The following is a 19366-nucleotide window of genomic DNA, read 5'->3' as shown; positions in this document are numbered from 1 at the left end:
AATTGATATACTGTATTTAGAATTTGGGATTTTCCATTTCTCTTTACCCGGCCATTCACGATGGATCAATATCAATCTATTCTGATCATTTTTGTGTTGAAGCTTCAGCCCTGTCACATGTGCAGCAGAGAAATTACACTGCAGCAGTCAAAGCAGACAAAGCAATGCAATTTTCAGAGGAGCCACAAGAGGGAACTGTGAGCTCAGTAACATGTTGACCAAGTTTTTACTTGGCTTGTATCCATGTATTTAAAAGAAAACAAATCCCACAAGAATGAGCAAATGGAAAACAAATCAGCAAAACATCACCTATAGTAGACAAAGTATAGTACACATTTAGCCACACAGAGCCAACCTGACACTGACCAGGAGGATGCACATGACTGTTAGGCATCCTTTTTCCCGTTAAGTATTAAGCTGGCAGCTACTCACTGTCAAATACTTTTCCTACTGCCGTATTACTTGCACTCTTCTTCACTGCAACACTTGTTAGAAGATTGATGCCATGAATGTAGCAATATTTCTGATGATTTATGACCTGAACAGACGGCATATCAGCCTGACAGTCGTCAGTTCAGGGAACTGAATAATCATTATGTCTAAATATTCTGTTACAGTTAATTGTCAAAAATGCGGTCACTATCATAAAAAGTCATTAAAAAAGTAGCACTAGTCATGTTGGGACAAAAACATTTTCCTTGGGATTAATAAATCAATTCAGTTCTAAAGTCACCTTTGCATGAAGCCACAAAGTCATGTGGCTTTTGTACGGCTGGCACTGTGCTGCTCAGTATGCATGAGTAAGAACATCAATGAACCCTTGTTTTAAAACAAACATGGTTTTAAATGAAGGTCACATCCATTATCTGCTACCTTTAGGCTAATTCCACTTCCTGTTTGTGATCAACCCCTACCTTATTCACTCTCATTCTCTCAGCCAACTCCCTTTCTCAATTTATACCTCCTAATTATTTTAAATGCTTGTTTCAGTTACCCTCCAACAATTATTGATCACTGAAACCACATGTGCAGCTTACATAAACCTCAGATAATTTCAATTAAAATGAAAAGAAAACATCACACATTTCATTTGGTTTCTTCAAAACAAAACGATCTGAGCCTATATTTATTTTTGAAAATAGTTGCAACACCTGACACTATGTAAGCTTATCCTGATTTCTGATGGCTGGCTGTTGCTGTATGTGCTTGAATGTCCCATAAGCCTCTTGGGCAAAATGCACTGTCAACAAGAGACTGCAAAGGGGTGGAGCCAAGCTTCATAAATATACAGGGCTGTGATTGGTCACAGAGGGGATTGAACCAAGCTAGGGAGTAGAGAGTGATTGAATGGGGCAAAGAGGAAAGGAAGGGAATGGGGCACTGACTGGGGAAAAGAGATACTCAGAGAGAGAAGCAGATGGATTGCTGCAAAGCCTGAAACGCACTTACGAAGGAGAGGCTGCATGTGTCACAGTGTGTGTATGCATGCATACAGAGAAGCTGTGTGTATGGTATTGGTTGTGAACGAGTGGGGGCTTTCATGTCCTCTGGAAACGTATGTACTCAGCAGCTGAGGAAAAAGGGTTATATCTAGGTAAACAGGAGACAGGAGTTGTGAGCACTTGACCTGCTATCACAGGGCAGAAGAAAGGATAATGTTAATAAATGTTCCAGGCAGTAGCATAGCATTTTGTTCATTGGATTTTTTAGAATAGCACAGTTGCAGGAAGAAAACCTTGGATCGCAGGGCCCTTTGCAAGCACAGCAAGAAGCATTCTTTATGGTTAAGATGAGTCAGGACTCCGTGCAGGTGATGAGTGGACAGGTCAAGGAGATCCAAGTCTCCCCTTCATCCAATGGGGATAGCAGAGAATCATGGGAAGAGAGGGAAGAATTTGACCAAGACCACTTGGGCCTTACCACCAAGCCAAAACCAGTAAGTCACACACTACCATTTATGCACCTAAACATGCACATAATCTGTGTGTGTGTGTGTGTTTATCCTGTCAGTGTGTTTGTAAATTATCTTCACTGCCAAAGATTTTTTTTCCAACTTGCCTGCCTTTATATATCAGTCTTGCAACTCTAAATATTTTAATCATAAATGACAAATTATGAGCGCAAAACCAGAAATCGCTGATGAGTGAATATAAAAAAGTAAAAGGCTGAAGGCTGTAAAACGTGATCAGGTTGCACAAATGGACATTTTAAACTGGGTCAACGTGAACTAGAAGCTTGTGTAGCTAACTTTGATTTATTGACCTTTCATTGTCAGGGTCCATTCTAGCAGAATTCTGACAGTAACGTGTCAGAACTGCAAATCTTTTCAACGAATGTTCACTTTAAATCAAAGCTGACAGATTGAAGAGAGCTAGACACGCTTATCTGTAGGATAGAGTGCTGTTTCTGCTCTTCATTAGCACTTCCAGGGGTTCTGACTGTGAAAAACATACAGTATAAGAAAGAAGAAGAAGATGATGCAGAAAAACAATAATGAGCACAAATTAATAGGGAAATGCACTAAAAGCAAGGTATGAGAGTTCACAGAAACTTTGATGCTAAAGCATCATTGGAGCCACAGGGGTGTATTTTCCGAACGTAAACATTAACCACTTCTAAATGGTCAATCCAATTATTTACTGCAATGAGAATATTTGCAAAACATGGACAATATGGATCCACCTCCACCCTTGTATGAAACTCTACACTGATTTCACAATTTGGCGACTACATTTAGAGTTTTAAGAAACAGTTTTAGTGTATGCTGCAAGAGATTATTCATCAACGATAATGGAGAACACAGATTAGAGGGCTTTTACTATAAATGAATGGCTGTTCAAATGACTGGTTCCACTGAGCTTTATTTTAAATCAATTTTCTCATGTTTTTATACTGTTTCAGTGGGTCAGTTACCTCTTTTAAGTTAAAATTAATTTGTCAAAATGAGCTATTAGCATCAAATCCATTCACTTGTTTGTTTCCTTTTAACTTAACTGGCAGAATGAACCTAATGGAACCATAAAGCTATAATACAGTATATCAATATATTGTAGGCTTAAAGTTACATTATTTGAAAATATGCATTTATTAATTCCATTTTTACTTTTGTACATTGCAATGTAATGAATGCCTTTTTATTAACCCCAAGAAAATATATTCCTGCAGCCATATTGTTTGGAATGTTTGAAAAATTAAGAAGGTGACATTAAATTTAGCGCTATAGTTTTTAATGCCGCCTCTGAATGAATAACCTTTTAGAATTCATATAAATATTAAATCAATCAATCAATCAATCAACTGAACAAACTAAAACAACAAATGCACTGTTTTGTCTTAACTAAATTGTTTTATGTTATTACTGGAAATGTTCCTCATTAATTCCCAGGTCTTACTTTTTAAAATTTCCTTTTTTAATTAACATGTAGCTGCTAGGTCAGTGTAATTAAGTCCCTTGTGTTAAATGAAACACATGTCTTATTTAATTTAGATATGAGAGTGGGGGTCAAGAAGGCATGGTTGCTTAGGGGCCTGGCCAAGATGTTGTTGTGTTTGTAGAAGCTTAATAAATACATGAGTTGAACTCAGATTTTCAGAATATTATCCTCCCTACCCACCCTGCACAAACAAACAAACAAACAAACAAACAAACAAACAAACAAACAAAACAAAACAAATTAAAGTGGTCATATTGTAATAAAGGGAGCTAAGATTGCTCAAGAGGTTTCTCCTCTGAAGCACACACATCTAAAATCAGTCCACCTGTAGGACACCTGCTTTTGCTAAACATATCTGTAATGGAGCTTACACAGGTTTGATGCCTTCTCCTCAAAAATAACTGTAAAATATCCTTCCTTGTTCTACACAACAATCAAGCTATCCAACAGTGATAAAACATTGCCTCTTTGACAGAGAAAAAAGTGAGTACAGAGAGGTAAGAGGTGTTTACATGCTTTTATAAGCATGTCATTATAAATGGACTACCTCCTCCATTAGTAATCGTAGCAGTCTCCTGGGGTTGAGTGTACTGGTCTAACAGGAGAATCTGCTCCAGAAAATGTACTTTTAAAATTCAAGTTTCCTTAAATGAACACACACAAAAAAAACTGCAAGATAAAATAAATATCTACAATAGGTAAGGACATCAATAATGAAAACCGAAAATAGGTTTACATAACAAATATGTTATTTGTAAATTAAAAGCACTGAAATCCATGTTTGCTTAGCTTTGTGATCATTTCTATACATTTGTATATATTTATATTTCATTTCAATACTTGTCTGTGGTCAGATCTGTGTGGTCATCACTGATCTGAAGCTCGACTGAGAATATACTGTGAAGTAGTTTGTTGAAAATAAAACACTTCCGATTAACCAAAGTGAAATTTCAGACTTAGGTTAAAAAAGCATGGGTCCTTCAACCCACTTGCAGTGTAAAAACCAGCCACCTCTGGTTTACTGCTTTACCCAGTTAGTGAATAGAGGACTGGTTTATATTACCACTGGTAATGCATTTCATGTTAAAATAAAAACACAACTGACTGTGTTATATTTTTCTACTGTGTCCACTAAAACTGAGCTTCTGTTTTAATAATCTGACCAGTAACTATAACTTATTCTCCTAATTGTCAGTGTAGAATGTGCACACACACATTTAGAAGCAGGACTATACATTCTAATATTAGATTGAAGTAAGAGTCAGGTCTTTCTATCTTATTTATTGAGGTTCCTTATACTGTGAAAAAAGAAATGCTGTATCTTTGCTTCCATATCTTCTCAAAGATTATTGTTATCTTAATGAAAAAGCTGATCAAATCTGTCAGTGATTGTTGTGAGGAAGCTGCCGTTATCATTATTTGTACAAAATGATGAGTATCTTGTGTTTATCACTTAATCCATTTTCCCTATTTGTAATAAATTTTAAATTCTTTAGAGACCTTCACAGATGATCCAACACAAAATGCGTTGCTCTTACTGGCAGTGCTCACTCACACCGTTCTGTTCCATTACCATATCTGCCTGAGCAGACAGTTTCAACACTGGCCTTTCACTTAACTATAAATATCAAGCCCCCACTGTGACTTAACCCAACCCCGTCCCTCTCTGCCCACACTCTCACTTCTTCATTTTCCCTTCTGTTCTTTCTCTGTCTGTCTTAGTCAGGAAATCCCTTCCACTTCTCCTCCTTTCCGTCTAGAATGGATGGAAAGGATGTTTTAATGACAGATGACTCATGCCGCTGGGTTATGCACACATACCAGTTCCGCTGACCTGGCAGAGCTCTGACAGGATTAATATAGAAGGTGGGCAAGAGAGGGAGGGAGAGTCTCGACAACAACAATAATAACAAAAAACAACAACATTTAATGATGAAAGTTGTGTAAAAGTATATCGGCAGATTTACTCAGTGAGGTTTAGTGCACCTTTAATGAAATAAAATTTTGTATTATAGACAGGAGTCGATGATGGCTCTTTCAGGATCCTCTGTGGGGGAGACTTGTGATCCAAGCATTCCCAGTAGTTAGGAAGCCCAGAGAAGGCAGGTTGTTAACACCACCAGTATCGAATCACACAAAAGAGCTGGGCTGTTGCACTGGAATCACTCTCAGTGTGTGTGTCATGATATTCATAGAATAAAAGTCCCCCTGATAAATTTAATACAGTACATGCATTGAAAAAGCTGTCTGAGCAGAAATAATACCGACACCCAAACTATATGCTGTGTTGTTGCATTTTGTCTCATCAGAATAATATCTTCATGCAACATTATTTGAGGGTGAGTTGAGGGTGAATGAAACTCAGTTATAACTTCATGCTGAGAAGTTCTATTAAGTAAAACACAATGTTATTTTGCTAAGGTGACAGGAAGACGAGCTCGGAAGGTGGAGGGAGGCGTATTTTTCGTAAGTATGTCACATCCTCATGTAAAGTCATTGGCTTGTGTTCATGGCTTCCCAATGTTCATTGCCTTTTAATTGAATCCTCTGTGATGGTTTTCAAAGAGCCTGCATGAACCTCCACGCTTAAACCTCCACTCTACTAACCACCAACTTGACCCGATGCATTGTCACGAGTGTCCCCTGAGCCAACAGGCTGAGTTCTAACCACCAGACATGTAGAGGAACAATGTCTACGTGATAGTTCAGGCTTTAGTTTGCAAGGAGATGTTCTGTCAACTTCTGTAGTATCCTATGAAATGATTTTGGTTTAAAAAAAAACCCCACATCGATTAGCATCATCATTGAGGACACTGAACACAAGGTCATTCAGGGTTATATACGTATAACTTTGACCTGAGAAAAATAGTAGTGTAAAGGTGTATTTGTAGGATTTTAAGCTGAAAAGCATACCTGTGGGGTCTTGGGAGTTTAGGAATATCTTGTTAGCATGTGCTGGGAATTGTTCAGTTGGTTAGCAATGACCAACCTGATTTACAACTTCAAAAAGTCATGTGACCTTGTAACACACTAAGTGGATTTTAGAACCTGACTACAAAGATATCAATCTATAGTTCGGTGCAAACTGACTAACTGACCTTAAAGGTATGCCCTCTGGAGTAAACCCCTGCTGGGTTGCTGTCATAACTCCAAATTAACACTAGAACACAATGTCCTCCTTTTGGGCATAACATTAACTAAATTTAGAGACAGAACGAATACATTGACTGATCACAATCATTTCAAAATTAAAACTGATGTCAACTTGACTAAACATCAGACTATTGCTGACTTCCTGAAGTTTGATTACGGAGAAGAGGCAAACCTTGACATTTAGCCTTCACCTTCACACCGCTCACACCATACGTACATCCTGACGCTTCATCTCTGTGGTGACACAACAAAGCTCATCTAATCAGCAGGCAGTGCATGCGTGTTTGTTTGCTGTTTATTGCCACATGTAAGTGAATCCTGAGGGGAATTACTTTCAACTACGGTACTTAGATTTATATTATGAAATAATAAGTGCTCTTTTTTTCACAATCCACTTGAGGGTTCAGTTTCAGCATGTGTGTAAAAGCATGAATTATAATCAAGTTTAGCAGATATTGAAAGTTTGCCAACAGGACAAGTCGATAAATTTGGTTTAATTTTACTTCACTAATATTTTAATCTGATTTAGAAATGCATCAAAATTAATCCGGACAAGGTGGTGTGTGTGTGTTTGTGCGTGTGCACATGGTTAAGTAGGTGACATAGGCAGCAGTGTTGTGATGGAATAAGGCTAAATCGAGACACAATGGCTCAGTAGAGTCGTCAGACTGTGACCTATTTACCACATCACAGCCATTTGGGAGAAAAATCAGCATTTACCTTAGTAGAAATATTCTTTCACCCACTGTGAACAGATAGATCAGTTGTAAACACTTAAAATAAAATATCTTAACAACTATAACCCCTTATGCATTTATTTGAAGTTTTTATTGATTATACTCACAACATAATGCTTTCATAGTTACATTATTTCAGGTAACAAGAAAGATTGTGAGCCTAAGAACAAACCTTCCCCTCTTTTGTCCCACCATGCAGACATCGTCTCAGTTCAGCTGCCTGCTGTTGGCACAATGCTGGCTGCCCTCTTAAGAATGCAGCCCTCCCCCTCCACAGGCTGACACCCAAGCTAAACACACACATTAGGCAACACGAGCATATTATAAGGCCACAGTGTCATCTAGAAATATTTTATTGACAGTCTTCAATGAGACATTGACATTGTAGGTTTATTCAGTGAGTCAAGGCACATCTACCACTTGAAATCTGAACGTGCAGGATAAAAATGTGAATCACCTTTTCATATTTATATAAAATATTTTAACTAAGTGACTCTGGCCTTCAAATTGACCACAGAGTTAACTAGACAGTGCTCAAAGTGTGTACCTCTGCCAATGGCATTGACAAAAATAATAGGTAAATAGATTTTTTTTAAAAATAGTTCTCTTATATAGTTTTATTGCATTTCTTTTCTTTTATATAACCACTTCACACACGCATAAAATACATTTGAATGACTCTTAGTCTTTTTTAATGCTGCTACATATTGGGGGTAGTGTTATGTCTCTATCATGCTGTGTTATTATATGTTGAAAATCTGGTCATTCCAAGTATACTGTATCACCCAGATCTAGATTATGTTTCCAATCTGGATCTACTTGTGCAGAATGGTGGAACATTATGATGTGTCCATACCTTGATATTTTTAATTTGATTAGCCTGCTATATGCAAAGTGTTAAAAAGTTCCCACAGTCCTCCAGCAATCCATCAAAGACGAGGAAAGAAGAAAGTGACTAAAAGAAAAATACATACATACCCAGACCTGCAGTAAAATCCAATTAGCTAAACTTTGATCCAAGATCCACCGCTCCATAGATTTAATCAAAATCTGAACAATTTTGCAGGAAATAAACAAACAGACAAATAAAAGAGGAGCTGTCAGAGGTAATAAACAAACTTTGAGGGTTAAAAAAGAAATACCTGTAGATATACTGTATATAGAATGTGTTCAGGATTTTGTCGTGGGAAATCTGTGGCCAGCTGATCGACATACAGAGACATACAGAGTCTTCTTCTCCTATAAATAGATGTGAGATGTTGTAAACAGATAACAGGCATGCCAATGAGAGAAATGTTCATACAGCCCTGCATGTAGAGCTCTAATAAAGTATCACTGCTGTTGTCCCAGAGGTCTCTCGTTAAAAACAGCTATGCTTGTATCCAAATGCACCTATAGAAAAAGGACACATTCAAAGTATTACTTGCTGGGTTTAGTTAGAGGGTCACTTTCTCAACCACAGGTAAAAATAGGGCTCACCCACTCCTCACTTTTCTCGTCTCCTCCCCCAGTCATCTTCTTAAAGGCCCTTTACAGCTTTCTCATCTTCCCCTTACTTGTATTCTGCTTCATCATAGCTTTTCCATATTCCCTCTCTTTCTGCAGCCAAAGCCAGAAAATGCCGTGACTGTTGCTGTTTCCTCTCGCGTTTTGTTTCGGACTGAACAGGAGCAGAAGGTGTTTGAGCAGAAGGGAGTGGAAGAGTATCTGAGATACCAAATCGAACATGAGAATGAACCCTTTGCCCCTGGACCCGCTTTCCCCTTTGTAAAGGTTAAAGTCAAACATTTTACTGGTAGATAGATTTTCAGATGCAGACTGAACATTTTCACAGTTAGTTTTTAGCTGATTGTTCTCTATTTCAACAGGCTCTGGAGGCGGTGAATGCTCATATGCGGGAGCTGTACCCAGAAAGTGAAGAGCTGTTTGACATTGTCCTGGTGACATACAACCACGCACATGTAGGAATCCGACTCATCAACACTATCAACCACCACAGTAAGATTTCCAGAGATTAATCATAAAGTAAGCTGAGGAAATTTGGCCTTTATACCAATCATCACTTCCACAGTAATGCAATAACATATCAGGTCCTATGTTTGATTGCATCAGATGCAATGCAGCAGACAGAAATGTGGATTTAAATAGTTGACTGCTATTGATAGGGCAGTAAGAGATCAGATTCCACACACTCACTCATCTACATAAATACTATTACAACAATATGGATAGACTTTCATACACTGGAGACAAATAAATAGTAAAGCAAATTAAGTTCAGCAGCTATTTCCAATTTTAAAAGATGTTGCATTCCTAATAATTTAAAATCCAGTTGCTTTTCAATAAAGTAATCCCCTCTGGCAGCTTCATGGATGAAGAACATGACGTACGCACAGACATATGAAAAGAAAAAATAACAATAATCATTACTGAAAACGGCTGACAAAAATGATTATTAGGGCAGGAAAGAAATAAATCCAGTAAAAAACTTGGGCAAGTTGATCTGAAAGGCATCAAAATGCACCTTAACCTACTGCATATGCCAACTATACTGTGTATGTTTCCAATAGACCCTAATGTATTCAATGATGTTTAGGAATTACAGTATTTATTAAAAGTTTTCTGCATAAGTTTTGTAAAATTTGGAGGCTAAGGATAACCTTCAGTCCATCAAGAATGAGTCACACTGGGAGCAGACTTTCATTCTAATATTACAGGACATCTGTACAAACACTCCCATAACTCTTGCAATTACTTGTGTAGCATGTAGATGCACATTATATCTTATTTTATACATTGAGATTTCTGAAAATGTGGGGAATTTCTTCTATCAAATTATGAATTAAAGACACAGGCTTGCTAGACTTTGGAATCACAGTTTGATCAGCTTATCTGGTTTCATACTATTGTCCAAAATAAAAATTCTAAACTAGGCACATACCAATTAGAGAAAAAAGAATCCTGGATCAATCCCTATGTCTGTATATGCCCCTAAATTAAATGTTGCATTCAACAAATTTCATGCAAAGACCTATTTTTCGAGAATTCAGGTTAAAACCTAATAATATAATCAGTGGATCTGTGAATCTGTGGTCAAATGTCTTCTTTTATTGAAACTTAAAACTTCAAGTGGACTTAGATATCTTTATATACATCGTAAACTGACGCCAAACTGAGCTGAGAAACAAACAAAAATGCATCAACAGCTGACTGACAGGCTCCTTCCCTGGGAATTTTCAGACCCTGGTCTTTCTTCCTCAAAGACCACTTCCTGCTCAGCTTCTCAGATGTTTTGATATCTTTGGAGTTGCTGGTCAGGGTGAGATCAAGATTCTCTCCTTTGGGATGTAAGAATAATCGGAGACGCCTGAAACAAAAACATGCCTGTGTGGAACCAGCAAAACAACACAGTCCTTCAGAGGTTTCCATGTTAGATCTGTCTGGTGGCTCTCAGCATGCAGTAGCCAACGCAATTAAACAGTACTGTCACCTCTGACCTTTCCTGAAGGACTAAAGGAAGACACCAGTTCCCTGGTGTCATGAGGGCTTGTTAAACATGTCCCTGCTGATCATGGTGGTTCAAAGTGATGCTATAGAGAAACAGATATTTATTCCTTGGGTAGTTTCATCTGAAATTGAATCTATGCACTTTAGAGAATGTTTTGGGGATGTTCATGTCTAATAACTGCAGAAGAATTTAGTTGCTCACCTTGCATTCGGTTCACGAAAAGCTTCCCTGCAGTTCCAATAGTGCATGTCAGTGAGCAAGGAGCCTGCCAACAGTTTAATGAATCTACTTTGCATACATACATTTTCAGTTCCTGTAATGTGTTCTGTGAGCATTTAGGTGAATTTGTGTGATTGCATTAGCATTCTTGTTAGAAATAAAAACTGAAATCATTACCAGACCTCATACATAAAGGCAATATGTATAATATCGTACGTGGATGAAAGGCTGGCAATTTTGTGGATAGATTGTTAAAATACATTTTAAAACTGTTCATTCTTTGACGTTTCAACAGCATCTTTGCAGTTCTGCTAATTTTCCGCGTTGCCATTACCATGTTTCAGATAGTGTGAATGAATAAATAAATGATGCAAAGAGCAACAGTCATATAAAGCATATTTGAAGAAAAACAAAAACTAAGACCTTATTGGTGAGGGGCTTTTCCATTGAGAGACTCCCACGCACCAGCATACATCATGAAAGTAGGGAATGTTTGGGAGTTGTTATTTGATGAGGTACAGCATTGTGTGCGGGTCAACCAAGACCAAGGCCAGACTAGAAAGCTAAATAAACCCCTTACAAAAAATCTAAAGAGGACAGTTGGTTTTTTGAAAGATCTCTCAGAGGGTTTATGGAACAGTCCATCAGCCTTTACCCCGTAGATTATTTTTGATGTCCTTTCCTCTGTCCCTGTTTACAGGACAATGGATTAACTGCAAAACTGGTAAAAAAAAGTTTCTTTTAGAAGATATGTTCACAAGGCAGTGCGCAAAAATGGTTTAAAACACTTCATTATGCATCCCATAACACAAACGTGGTGCCACAAATCTATAGTGGAAGAGTGTCAATGAACTCTGAACAGAATCTACCATACAAACGTTGTTTTTGTTGGTGTTTTGTTGTTTTCGTCATCATCATCATCATCATCATCTTTATCACCATCATCCTCATCACCATCATCACCAGTGTTGCTATTGCAGGAGTCTCTTTTAAGAGTATACAGTTGATCTATACTCTTGGAAATGCCTTGACATAACTTTTATTACTTTTACTTTCGAGAATCAGTATTTACTAATGAAAATATTCTTTGGCTTTCAGGCTGTTTTGGTTTGTGACTCATACCTAAAGGTCCTAAACGTCAGGTATCACACCCTCTGCTTATGTTTGATTAAGTCTCACAAATCTCTCATCTGTATGGAAATACCAAATAACCTGTTGGAATGGTCCTTGAAAGTGGATAGTGTTAAGTACCCACCATCCAGGCTATTCTTCATTTCTCAATCTATTATAACCTTCAGTACTTTACAGACTCATTTTTATCACAGCTCTGTTCCACTGTTAGTCTGTTACTTCACTTCCGTGCCCTTTTTAATGATCTCCAATCTTCTGTTCCCTCATAAATATCAGCTCATTTATCTAAATAGCTCTGCAATCACGGATCTAATTACCTAATATTAGCCCTTTCATGTTCTCCACTTGCTGTCTCTCCACTGATCAGCCAACAGCAGTGAGCCTTTCCAAATTTAAGAGCAAAGAGAGAATTACAATTTCTTCTACCTCTATCCTTTATGCCTTCCTTCTCCTTAACCTCCTCTGTGGAACCTTTCCCACCGTCTTGTACGTTTATCCTCCCACTATGTCATCACCCTACATCTCTCCACCATTTGACTTTGCTTATTATCACTGAGACACACATAACAGGTGTTGTTGAACTTCTTATCCTCAGACTTGTTCATTGAGAGGTTTTGTATGACGGGAGGAAGCAGTCCGATTGGTTACCTGAAGGCCTGGCACACCAACCTCTACCTGTCTGCTGATGCTGATAAGGTTAGGGAGGCGCTGGCTGAAGGTGAGAAATAATAATGGATATGTTAGCATTACATTGTTCCATATGGTTAGATGCTCAGTATCCCAGTTTAAAGACATTTTGATTGAGCTGCATTCATATAATTTTTCCTGTTTTTACCTAATTTTAATTTTCAACTCTATTAATCAGAAATAATGAGTATTTTACCGAAAAGATCCACTTTTCCACTTGTTTGCATGTCTCAACTTCCCTTCCAGTCACCCATCCAGTCACTATGATATCTCTATTTTACTGAAATGTCTTTGCATAAACTTACTAATTTGCCTCAAAAATGGTCTCTTCTTGTTCAGAATGATTTAAAAATCTTTAAAAAAAAAAAATGGATGAATGCTTTTTTTTAAATTACTGCAATTTCAGATAAATTTAATAAAAATAAATAACTTCAGTAAAAAATTTCAGTCCCAATTTAAACACAGCAGAAAATATGTAAGTATGATACAATTGTATTCTCACACAGTGAGATGAAAGCATAAATTGATTTTATTTCTGTTCTATTTATATAATGAATAGAAGCGGCCAAAATTCTCCTCTGCACTACATTAATGTAAATCACCATATTTATTACATTCTCTTCATTTAGTCTTAATGTGTTTCTGCATGGCGACTCAGATCAGCGCTGAAGCCACAGACCGGGGCTAATTTTTGAGGCACATTGGATTTTAACACCTTTAATCTTAAACCAGTCAATTTTGTAGTTACATGGGGATTATAAAACAGTTGGTGCTCAGGCTCTGAATGTGCAGAATTTATTTGTGGAAAATTTGTGGAACTTGAATCATCCACTTTTGTTTTCATCAAAGAACATTTCACGTTGTGTTATTATTCCCATCTTAAATGAGGTCATCTTACAAAAATAGAGCCAACTGAATGGAAACAGACATAATTATAGTCAAGAGGAACTGGGAATTCTGGAAACAAATCATGAATGCAGGAGGTTTCAAAAGCTTCCCCTCCTTTAGCTCTTTCAATACAGAATATTTTGTTTTTGATTTGAATGAGAAGACAAATGTTTTTCTACTATGTTAGAGTTTGTAAAGGATTAAGAAAAATTTATAACAGTTTGACTGATCACAGCATGGCCACGTACATCTCAAGGTTACTTGAAACATCTTGCATGGTACTTATTTACTCGATAGTTACATGTCACAGACGCAGTGACTGTTAGAAGCAAACACCAACCAACAGCCCCCTCTCAAGCGCTGCCAAGCACAGGAAATGTCCTTGACATTCTACTTGAAAGGTCTTAATTAACGTTGCTGCCATTAATAGTTCCTGTAAACTGACAGCCATTACAGGCCTAGTTTAGGTGTTTTTTATCTTAACACTACAGTTTGAACAAAGTCAGTGAAAAAAACTTTGAAGCGACAAAGCAAAGTAAAGCTGGTGTTACCTTACAATAAAAAATGTGTCTGTCAGCTTGGTTCGGGTGCATCTGTCACATGATGGGTCAATATGTGTCCAATTTAATACATGTGATTCAGTGTATTTAAAAACTGGCTTTACTGTACGAGTTACATTTTGTTTACATGATTTTACTCATATTATTATCAATTTAACTAATATTAACTAAATGGGAACAGAATTAAGGATAAGTAATGTGATGCAAAATGTGTAATCGAACAAAGTGAAATACAATAATACTGAGTGTCATTAAATGGAGTGTGAGCATATTTTAAGGGCATTAAACGAATTTAAATAGAGTTTTATTGACCTATTGATCAGTGTGTCTTTGTGTTCAGGCATCGCTGCAGCCACCATGTTCATGCCAGAGAAGCTGACAGAGGTGTCCGAGTCCCAGCTGAGGGTGGCATTTGATGGTGATGCTGTTCTCTTCTCAGATGAGTCAGAGCGCATCTTTAAGGCCCACGGGCTGGACAAGTTCTTTGAACACGAGAGGGAGAATGAGGACACATTACTTGATCATGTGTGTAGTTTTCACTCAATATTTCCTGTTATCCTTTGTATTAAATAAACATGCTGTATCGGTACTGACTGCATTTCACACAAAAAGAAGGATTTTGTCCTTTCAATCTAATTTAAAAATCCCTCTCACAGAAATTAAAACAATCATCTCATTTTTCGCCTAAGATTGACATTTCTACACAGCCATAATGTAAATGGTTATGGAAATGTTCTGGATGTAAAATCCATTTAACTTTCTATGAAGAAATTATGCAAATTGACACGATTCAGACTGTCAATTAGTAAATCCTTCCATCAAACACAGGGTATGCCTGAAATGAGGTTTTCGCTGAAGGTGTCAAAATGCATTCAAACGGTGCTTCTTGAGTAAAATTGTGCTTGTGCTAGATGTACATAAATATGTAGCAATTTAAACTGAGGTTGTAAGGTTAACATAGTTTCTAGTCACATTCACACATGCATGCCACCCTAAACTTTTTCCATCATAAGGTAATAATATATGTGTAAAGGAACGTCCAGATCATTTGGTCATGGATGGATTACCCTGTCAGATATTGCTATGAGCCTATGACAGGCTCAAATGAACTTCAAAATACAAGCAATACGTTAAATTCTACTTGTGTGACTGGGATCGTCACCTTATTCATGAGGGTTTGGCTTTGAGTGGCATCTGTGTCGGTTTGACTTGTACGGATTTCACCAACATTATTAGACCCATTTTGGGTAGTTTGGTTGTATGGCTTTGAAGAATCCCAAAACATTTCTTTAAGTAAATGTACATAAAAGTGCAAATGCAAGATTGAATTTTTTTACACTCAGTAGACAGCCAAATGGAAGCTGAACTTTTATATATTTTCAGTAATTTAATCATCATTTTTGTGTTGGTGGGGCCAACTTTATGTGATGATTATATAAAATATGTCTGACATGGACATTGCCTTGTGAAAATTGTGAGTGCCACTGGACAATGTCCAGACCTGAATTTAGAAATAAATGTTGTCTGTTCCCCCCCTGACAGGGACCCCTGAAGGGCTTCCTGGAGGCACTGGGAAAGCTGCAGAAAAAGTTTTATGCAAAAGGCCAGCGTCTCAACTGTCCCATTCGCACATACCTGGTCACAGCTCGAAGTGCGGCCAGCTCAGGGATCCGGGCACTAAAGACACTCAGGGCCTGGGGCTTGGAGATCGATGAGGCCTTGTTCCTTGCAGGAGCACCGAAAGGTCCCATGCTTGAGAAGATAAGGCCTCACATCTACTTCGATGATCAGATGTTTCATGTGGAAGGAGCAGCTGAGATGGGCACTATTGCTGCCCATGTGCCTTATGGCATTGCACAGAAACACAACCATAAACAAAAAAACAGTGTGGGGAAGTAGCTGGTCAGATTTGGGACGCCACTGGTCAGTCATCCAACCAGGAGCACAGCGCCGGGATAAGGATGGGATGGAGATTCTTTCTGAAGAAGAGCACACTCAAGTTGCAAAGTTTCAGAGTGGTTGTAAAGATGAACTTGTTCTGAAGTTTGTTATGTTACAGCGTAAACTGTCTCAGGTTAACCTATGATGAGTTCGATACGGGCCTGGGTAGAGGTGAAAGGGAAACCTTGAACATGTCCCACAGCTTTACTTTCCAAAACCTCAGTTTGCTCTATACACAGACGCTCTGTCAAAAAACTTGTTTTAAACAAGGCCCAGTTGTCTTTTTAAGGATGACATGTTTCCAGTTCATGCTGGACCAGACAGTGTGAATGACGTCTCTGACACTTACATACCTCTGTATAAGTAAAGCCGGTTGAACATGGTACAAACACACACACACACACACACACGCACACACGTAAAATATTCTGTTTTCAAGTACTTCCATACAAATTATATTGTATTATAGTGAACTACTATCTAAAACTGTTTTAACCCACAGAAAATACAGAAAGCCATATGTTTCACTTGTGCCTTGATTTATATAGCTACACTTTTGTTGCCATCTTAATATGATGGTCCACTTTATTTCTCTTTTGTGGCAACAGGATGCTCAAAATTGAATAAAAGTTCAGTTGATTTATTGTCTAAAATGTTTTTTGTACATCTACACCTACTCCCATAAGGAATTTCATTCTATGGTGTTTGCATTAAAATCAAGATAAATCTAAGCATGGATATAAAATAGAAATTAAAATCGATACATCTCTACTGACAGACAATTGTGTAAAATAATTTGTTTTTTATGCAAAGTACAGTTGTGTGAGAATATATAAAAATGTGTGCAAACATATTTGAAACTGATCTGCATTTGATGCAGCTAGCTCACTAATTTAGCAAAACTACATGTGAATGTATTCTTGCCATTGTGGTCTTAAATGTCCCAAATCTGATAATTTAATGTTTTAGCAAAAAAAAGAATGGAATGGACCATACCAAGTATGGTCCATTCTTCTAATGCACCCTTTCTAGTGCACCCATTCATTTTCAGTAACTCAAGGATCACATAAAAAAACCCGAAGCAGTGTGTTTAATTTCACTGCACTCTCGCTTAGCCAGCAATCAATAGTAAATACATGAATTTGTCTTTCATTGACAAAGTGGCAGCAGTGGCCTTTCTAAAATGTCAATTAGACTTCATATAGTGGTCGGGGTATTTAACAATGTTTAATCCGTAGTGAAAACAGGCCATTACTTTGGCTTTCCCCCATGTTATTTGTTTGCTAGTTGGTTTGGTTGGTTTAGCAGGACAAAATAAATGACTGAAAGGACATTTTTCATAATATCAACACCACTGAAATAATTCCCACTAAATTTTGTGGCATAAATAAGTTTATTTGGTTTTTGCATGTGTGCTTTATGAATGCCATTCTATTTAAGAAGAAGAAGAAGAAGAATGTCAACTTTATTGACCCCCCTACGGGGAAATTATCTTTACACTCATACATGCATATATGTCAGAACATGCATACATTGTTGTGTACAGGCCCCTGAACAAACACAACGCACTAGGGGCCTGTAGGCATGCCATTAGTACAAGAACAAACATTAGTACATGGGGAGGCAGGGTGAAGAGTCGTTTATTTGGGCTGTGCCCCAAAGGAGCAGCTTGTAGGGGGGACGGTGCCTTGCTCCTCGGCAGTGGCCAGGAGGTGAGCTGACGCCTCCCACTGTCAGTTCACACTCAGAGGATGTCTAGTGGGAGTGGGAATCGAACCAGTGGCTATGCAGTGGCTCAACAGTACAGCTAGATGTCCTATTATGAAAAATGAAATACATTGGTGTTAAAAATTTGTGTCAAAGTAATATGAGGATGGTTTCAGCCTGATCAGGCAGGCTTGAACTTTAGGTTGACCTTCAGGAAGCGGCAAATGCAGATAAAGCAGTATTTAAACATTCACAATAAAAAATATTTAATGATACATGTGGCATTACAATAAGGAAATATTCATGTGCAAAGAAGATATAAATTTTAATAATTGCTTTTCACATGAATGAAAAAACCACTGCACTCCTTCATTCTACCATGGAGTGGCAGCACAGGAATGATAAACAAGCTGCTCCGACCATGAAACGTAGCTCACCCGTTTTCATTTAGTCCTAAATACTATTCTGTTATATTATTTGACATTGTGTCAACAGATTGAATTAACAGTTAGCAATTTAAAGCATTAAATCCATTTTCCTATCATCCCAATATTTTTTCACTCCCTCTTTTGGTCACATCCATTTTTTAACTTTTGCTCCATTATACTCTTTGTTTTTCCAATTTTCACATTAAGCGGAATCATAGTACTATCCTGCCCCCCCCCCCCCACACACACACACACACGTGTGATAAATGTGTTAATATCCCCCATAATTCCCGGTTGATTTGGATTTTCCCCGCAGAGCCTGGGTAATGAAAGCCAGAAATCGCCAGCATGCTCCGTGATGGTTTATCTGGAGTTACATTGCTAACAGCACCACGGGGACAGGCCCTGTTGGTAAATGCTGATGGGTTGGCATTTGTGGGTTTTATAAGCTCCAAGACTGTGAGCTGGTATACAGTAGGAAGCACAGGCTTCCAGCTGCATCCATTAATGGACAGAAAACATCAATATGAAAGGAGAATAGTGTGAGCACAGAGTTCAGTGCTTCACTTTTGTCAGATTGAGACACTGTCTGGATGCAGGAGAGATCATAACAACTCCACATCCTGCATCTTACAGATATCACAGTTTGTAGGGGAAAAAAATGGTTGAACGAGCGCATGTAAACAAGAGATATGAAGATGCTGTTGATCATTTTGATTTTGCTTTCTTCAAGATAGCATTTGGTAGCTGAATAATAGTTATTGTACCAATGCAACTGGCACATCTGCAATTGATGATCAAATGTGGGACATATAGCAACAGACTGTAAGCTCTAATATAAGCAGGCTTACTACCAGATGTGACCTACAGATGAGAGGCTGAGCAGAAGGTGGGGGTGGGGGTGAGGGTGAGGGTTGTAGTTGCCCTTTATCAGTGCTGAATAACAGCTCAATAAAGAAAAACAGTGAGTGAG

The 19366-nt window shown here is 37.9% G+C and overlaps 1 protein-coding gene across 5 annotated transcripts; it reads left to right on the top strand.

Moving 5' to 3' along the window:
- Positions 1 to 1332: 1332 nt before the first annotated feature.
- On the top strand, positions 1333 to 16887 carry nt5c1aa (5'-nucleotidase, cytosolic IAa). Of its 5 annotated transcripts, XM_068333906.1 has the most exons (8): positions 1333 to 1936; positions 5744 to 5773; positions 5856 to 5900; positions 8930 to 9097; positions 9193 to 9322; positions 12778 to 12900; positions 14658 to 14842; positions 15860 to 16887. In XM_068333906.1, the coding sequence occupies exons 1-8, from the start codon at positions 1781 to 1783 to the stop codon at positions 16214 to 16216; spliced, it is 1194 nt and encodes a 397-aa protein (XP_068190007.1). In that variant the 5' UTR covers positions 1333 to 1780; the 3' UTR covers positions 16217 to 16887. The 5 variants fall into 5 exon arrangements, with proteins under 5 accessions (XP_068190007.1, XP_068190010.1, XP_068190008.1 ...); XM_068333909.1 differs by lacking the exon at positions 5744 to 5773 and having other exon boundaries at positions 8993 to 9097; XM_068333907.1 differs by lacking the exon at positions 5744 to 5773.
- Positions 16888 to 19366: the final 2479 nt, after the last annotated feature.

The sequence above is a fragment of the Antennarius striatus genome, chromosome 14, assembly GCF_040054535.1.
Source record: "Antennarius striatus isolate MH-2024 chromosome 14, ASM4005453v1, whole genome shotgun sequence".
In the NCBI taxonomy this organism is placed as follows: Eukaryota; Metazoa; Chordata; class Actinopteri; order Lophiiformes; family Antennariidae; genus Antennarius; species Antennarius striatus.
Note: the sequence above shows the minus strand (reverse complement) of the source record. Positions and strands in the feature narration are given on the sequence as shown.

Excerpts from the sequence above, each read along its gene's own strand:
- nt5c1aa (XM_068333906.1), top strand. The coding sequence starts at position 1,781 with ATGGTTAAGATGAGTCAGGACTCCGTGCAGGTGATGAGTGGACAGGTC. Across the intron at positions 9,098-9,192 it reads CCGCTTTCCCCTTTGTAAAG|GCTCTGGAGGCGGTGAATGC; the intron begins GTTAAAGTCAAA and ends CTATTTCAACAG. Across the intron at positions 9,323-12,777 it reads CAACACTATCAACCACCACA|ACTTGTTCATTGAGAGGTTT; the intron begins GTAAGATTTCCA and ends TCTTATCCTCAG.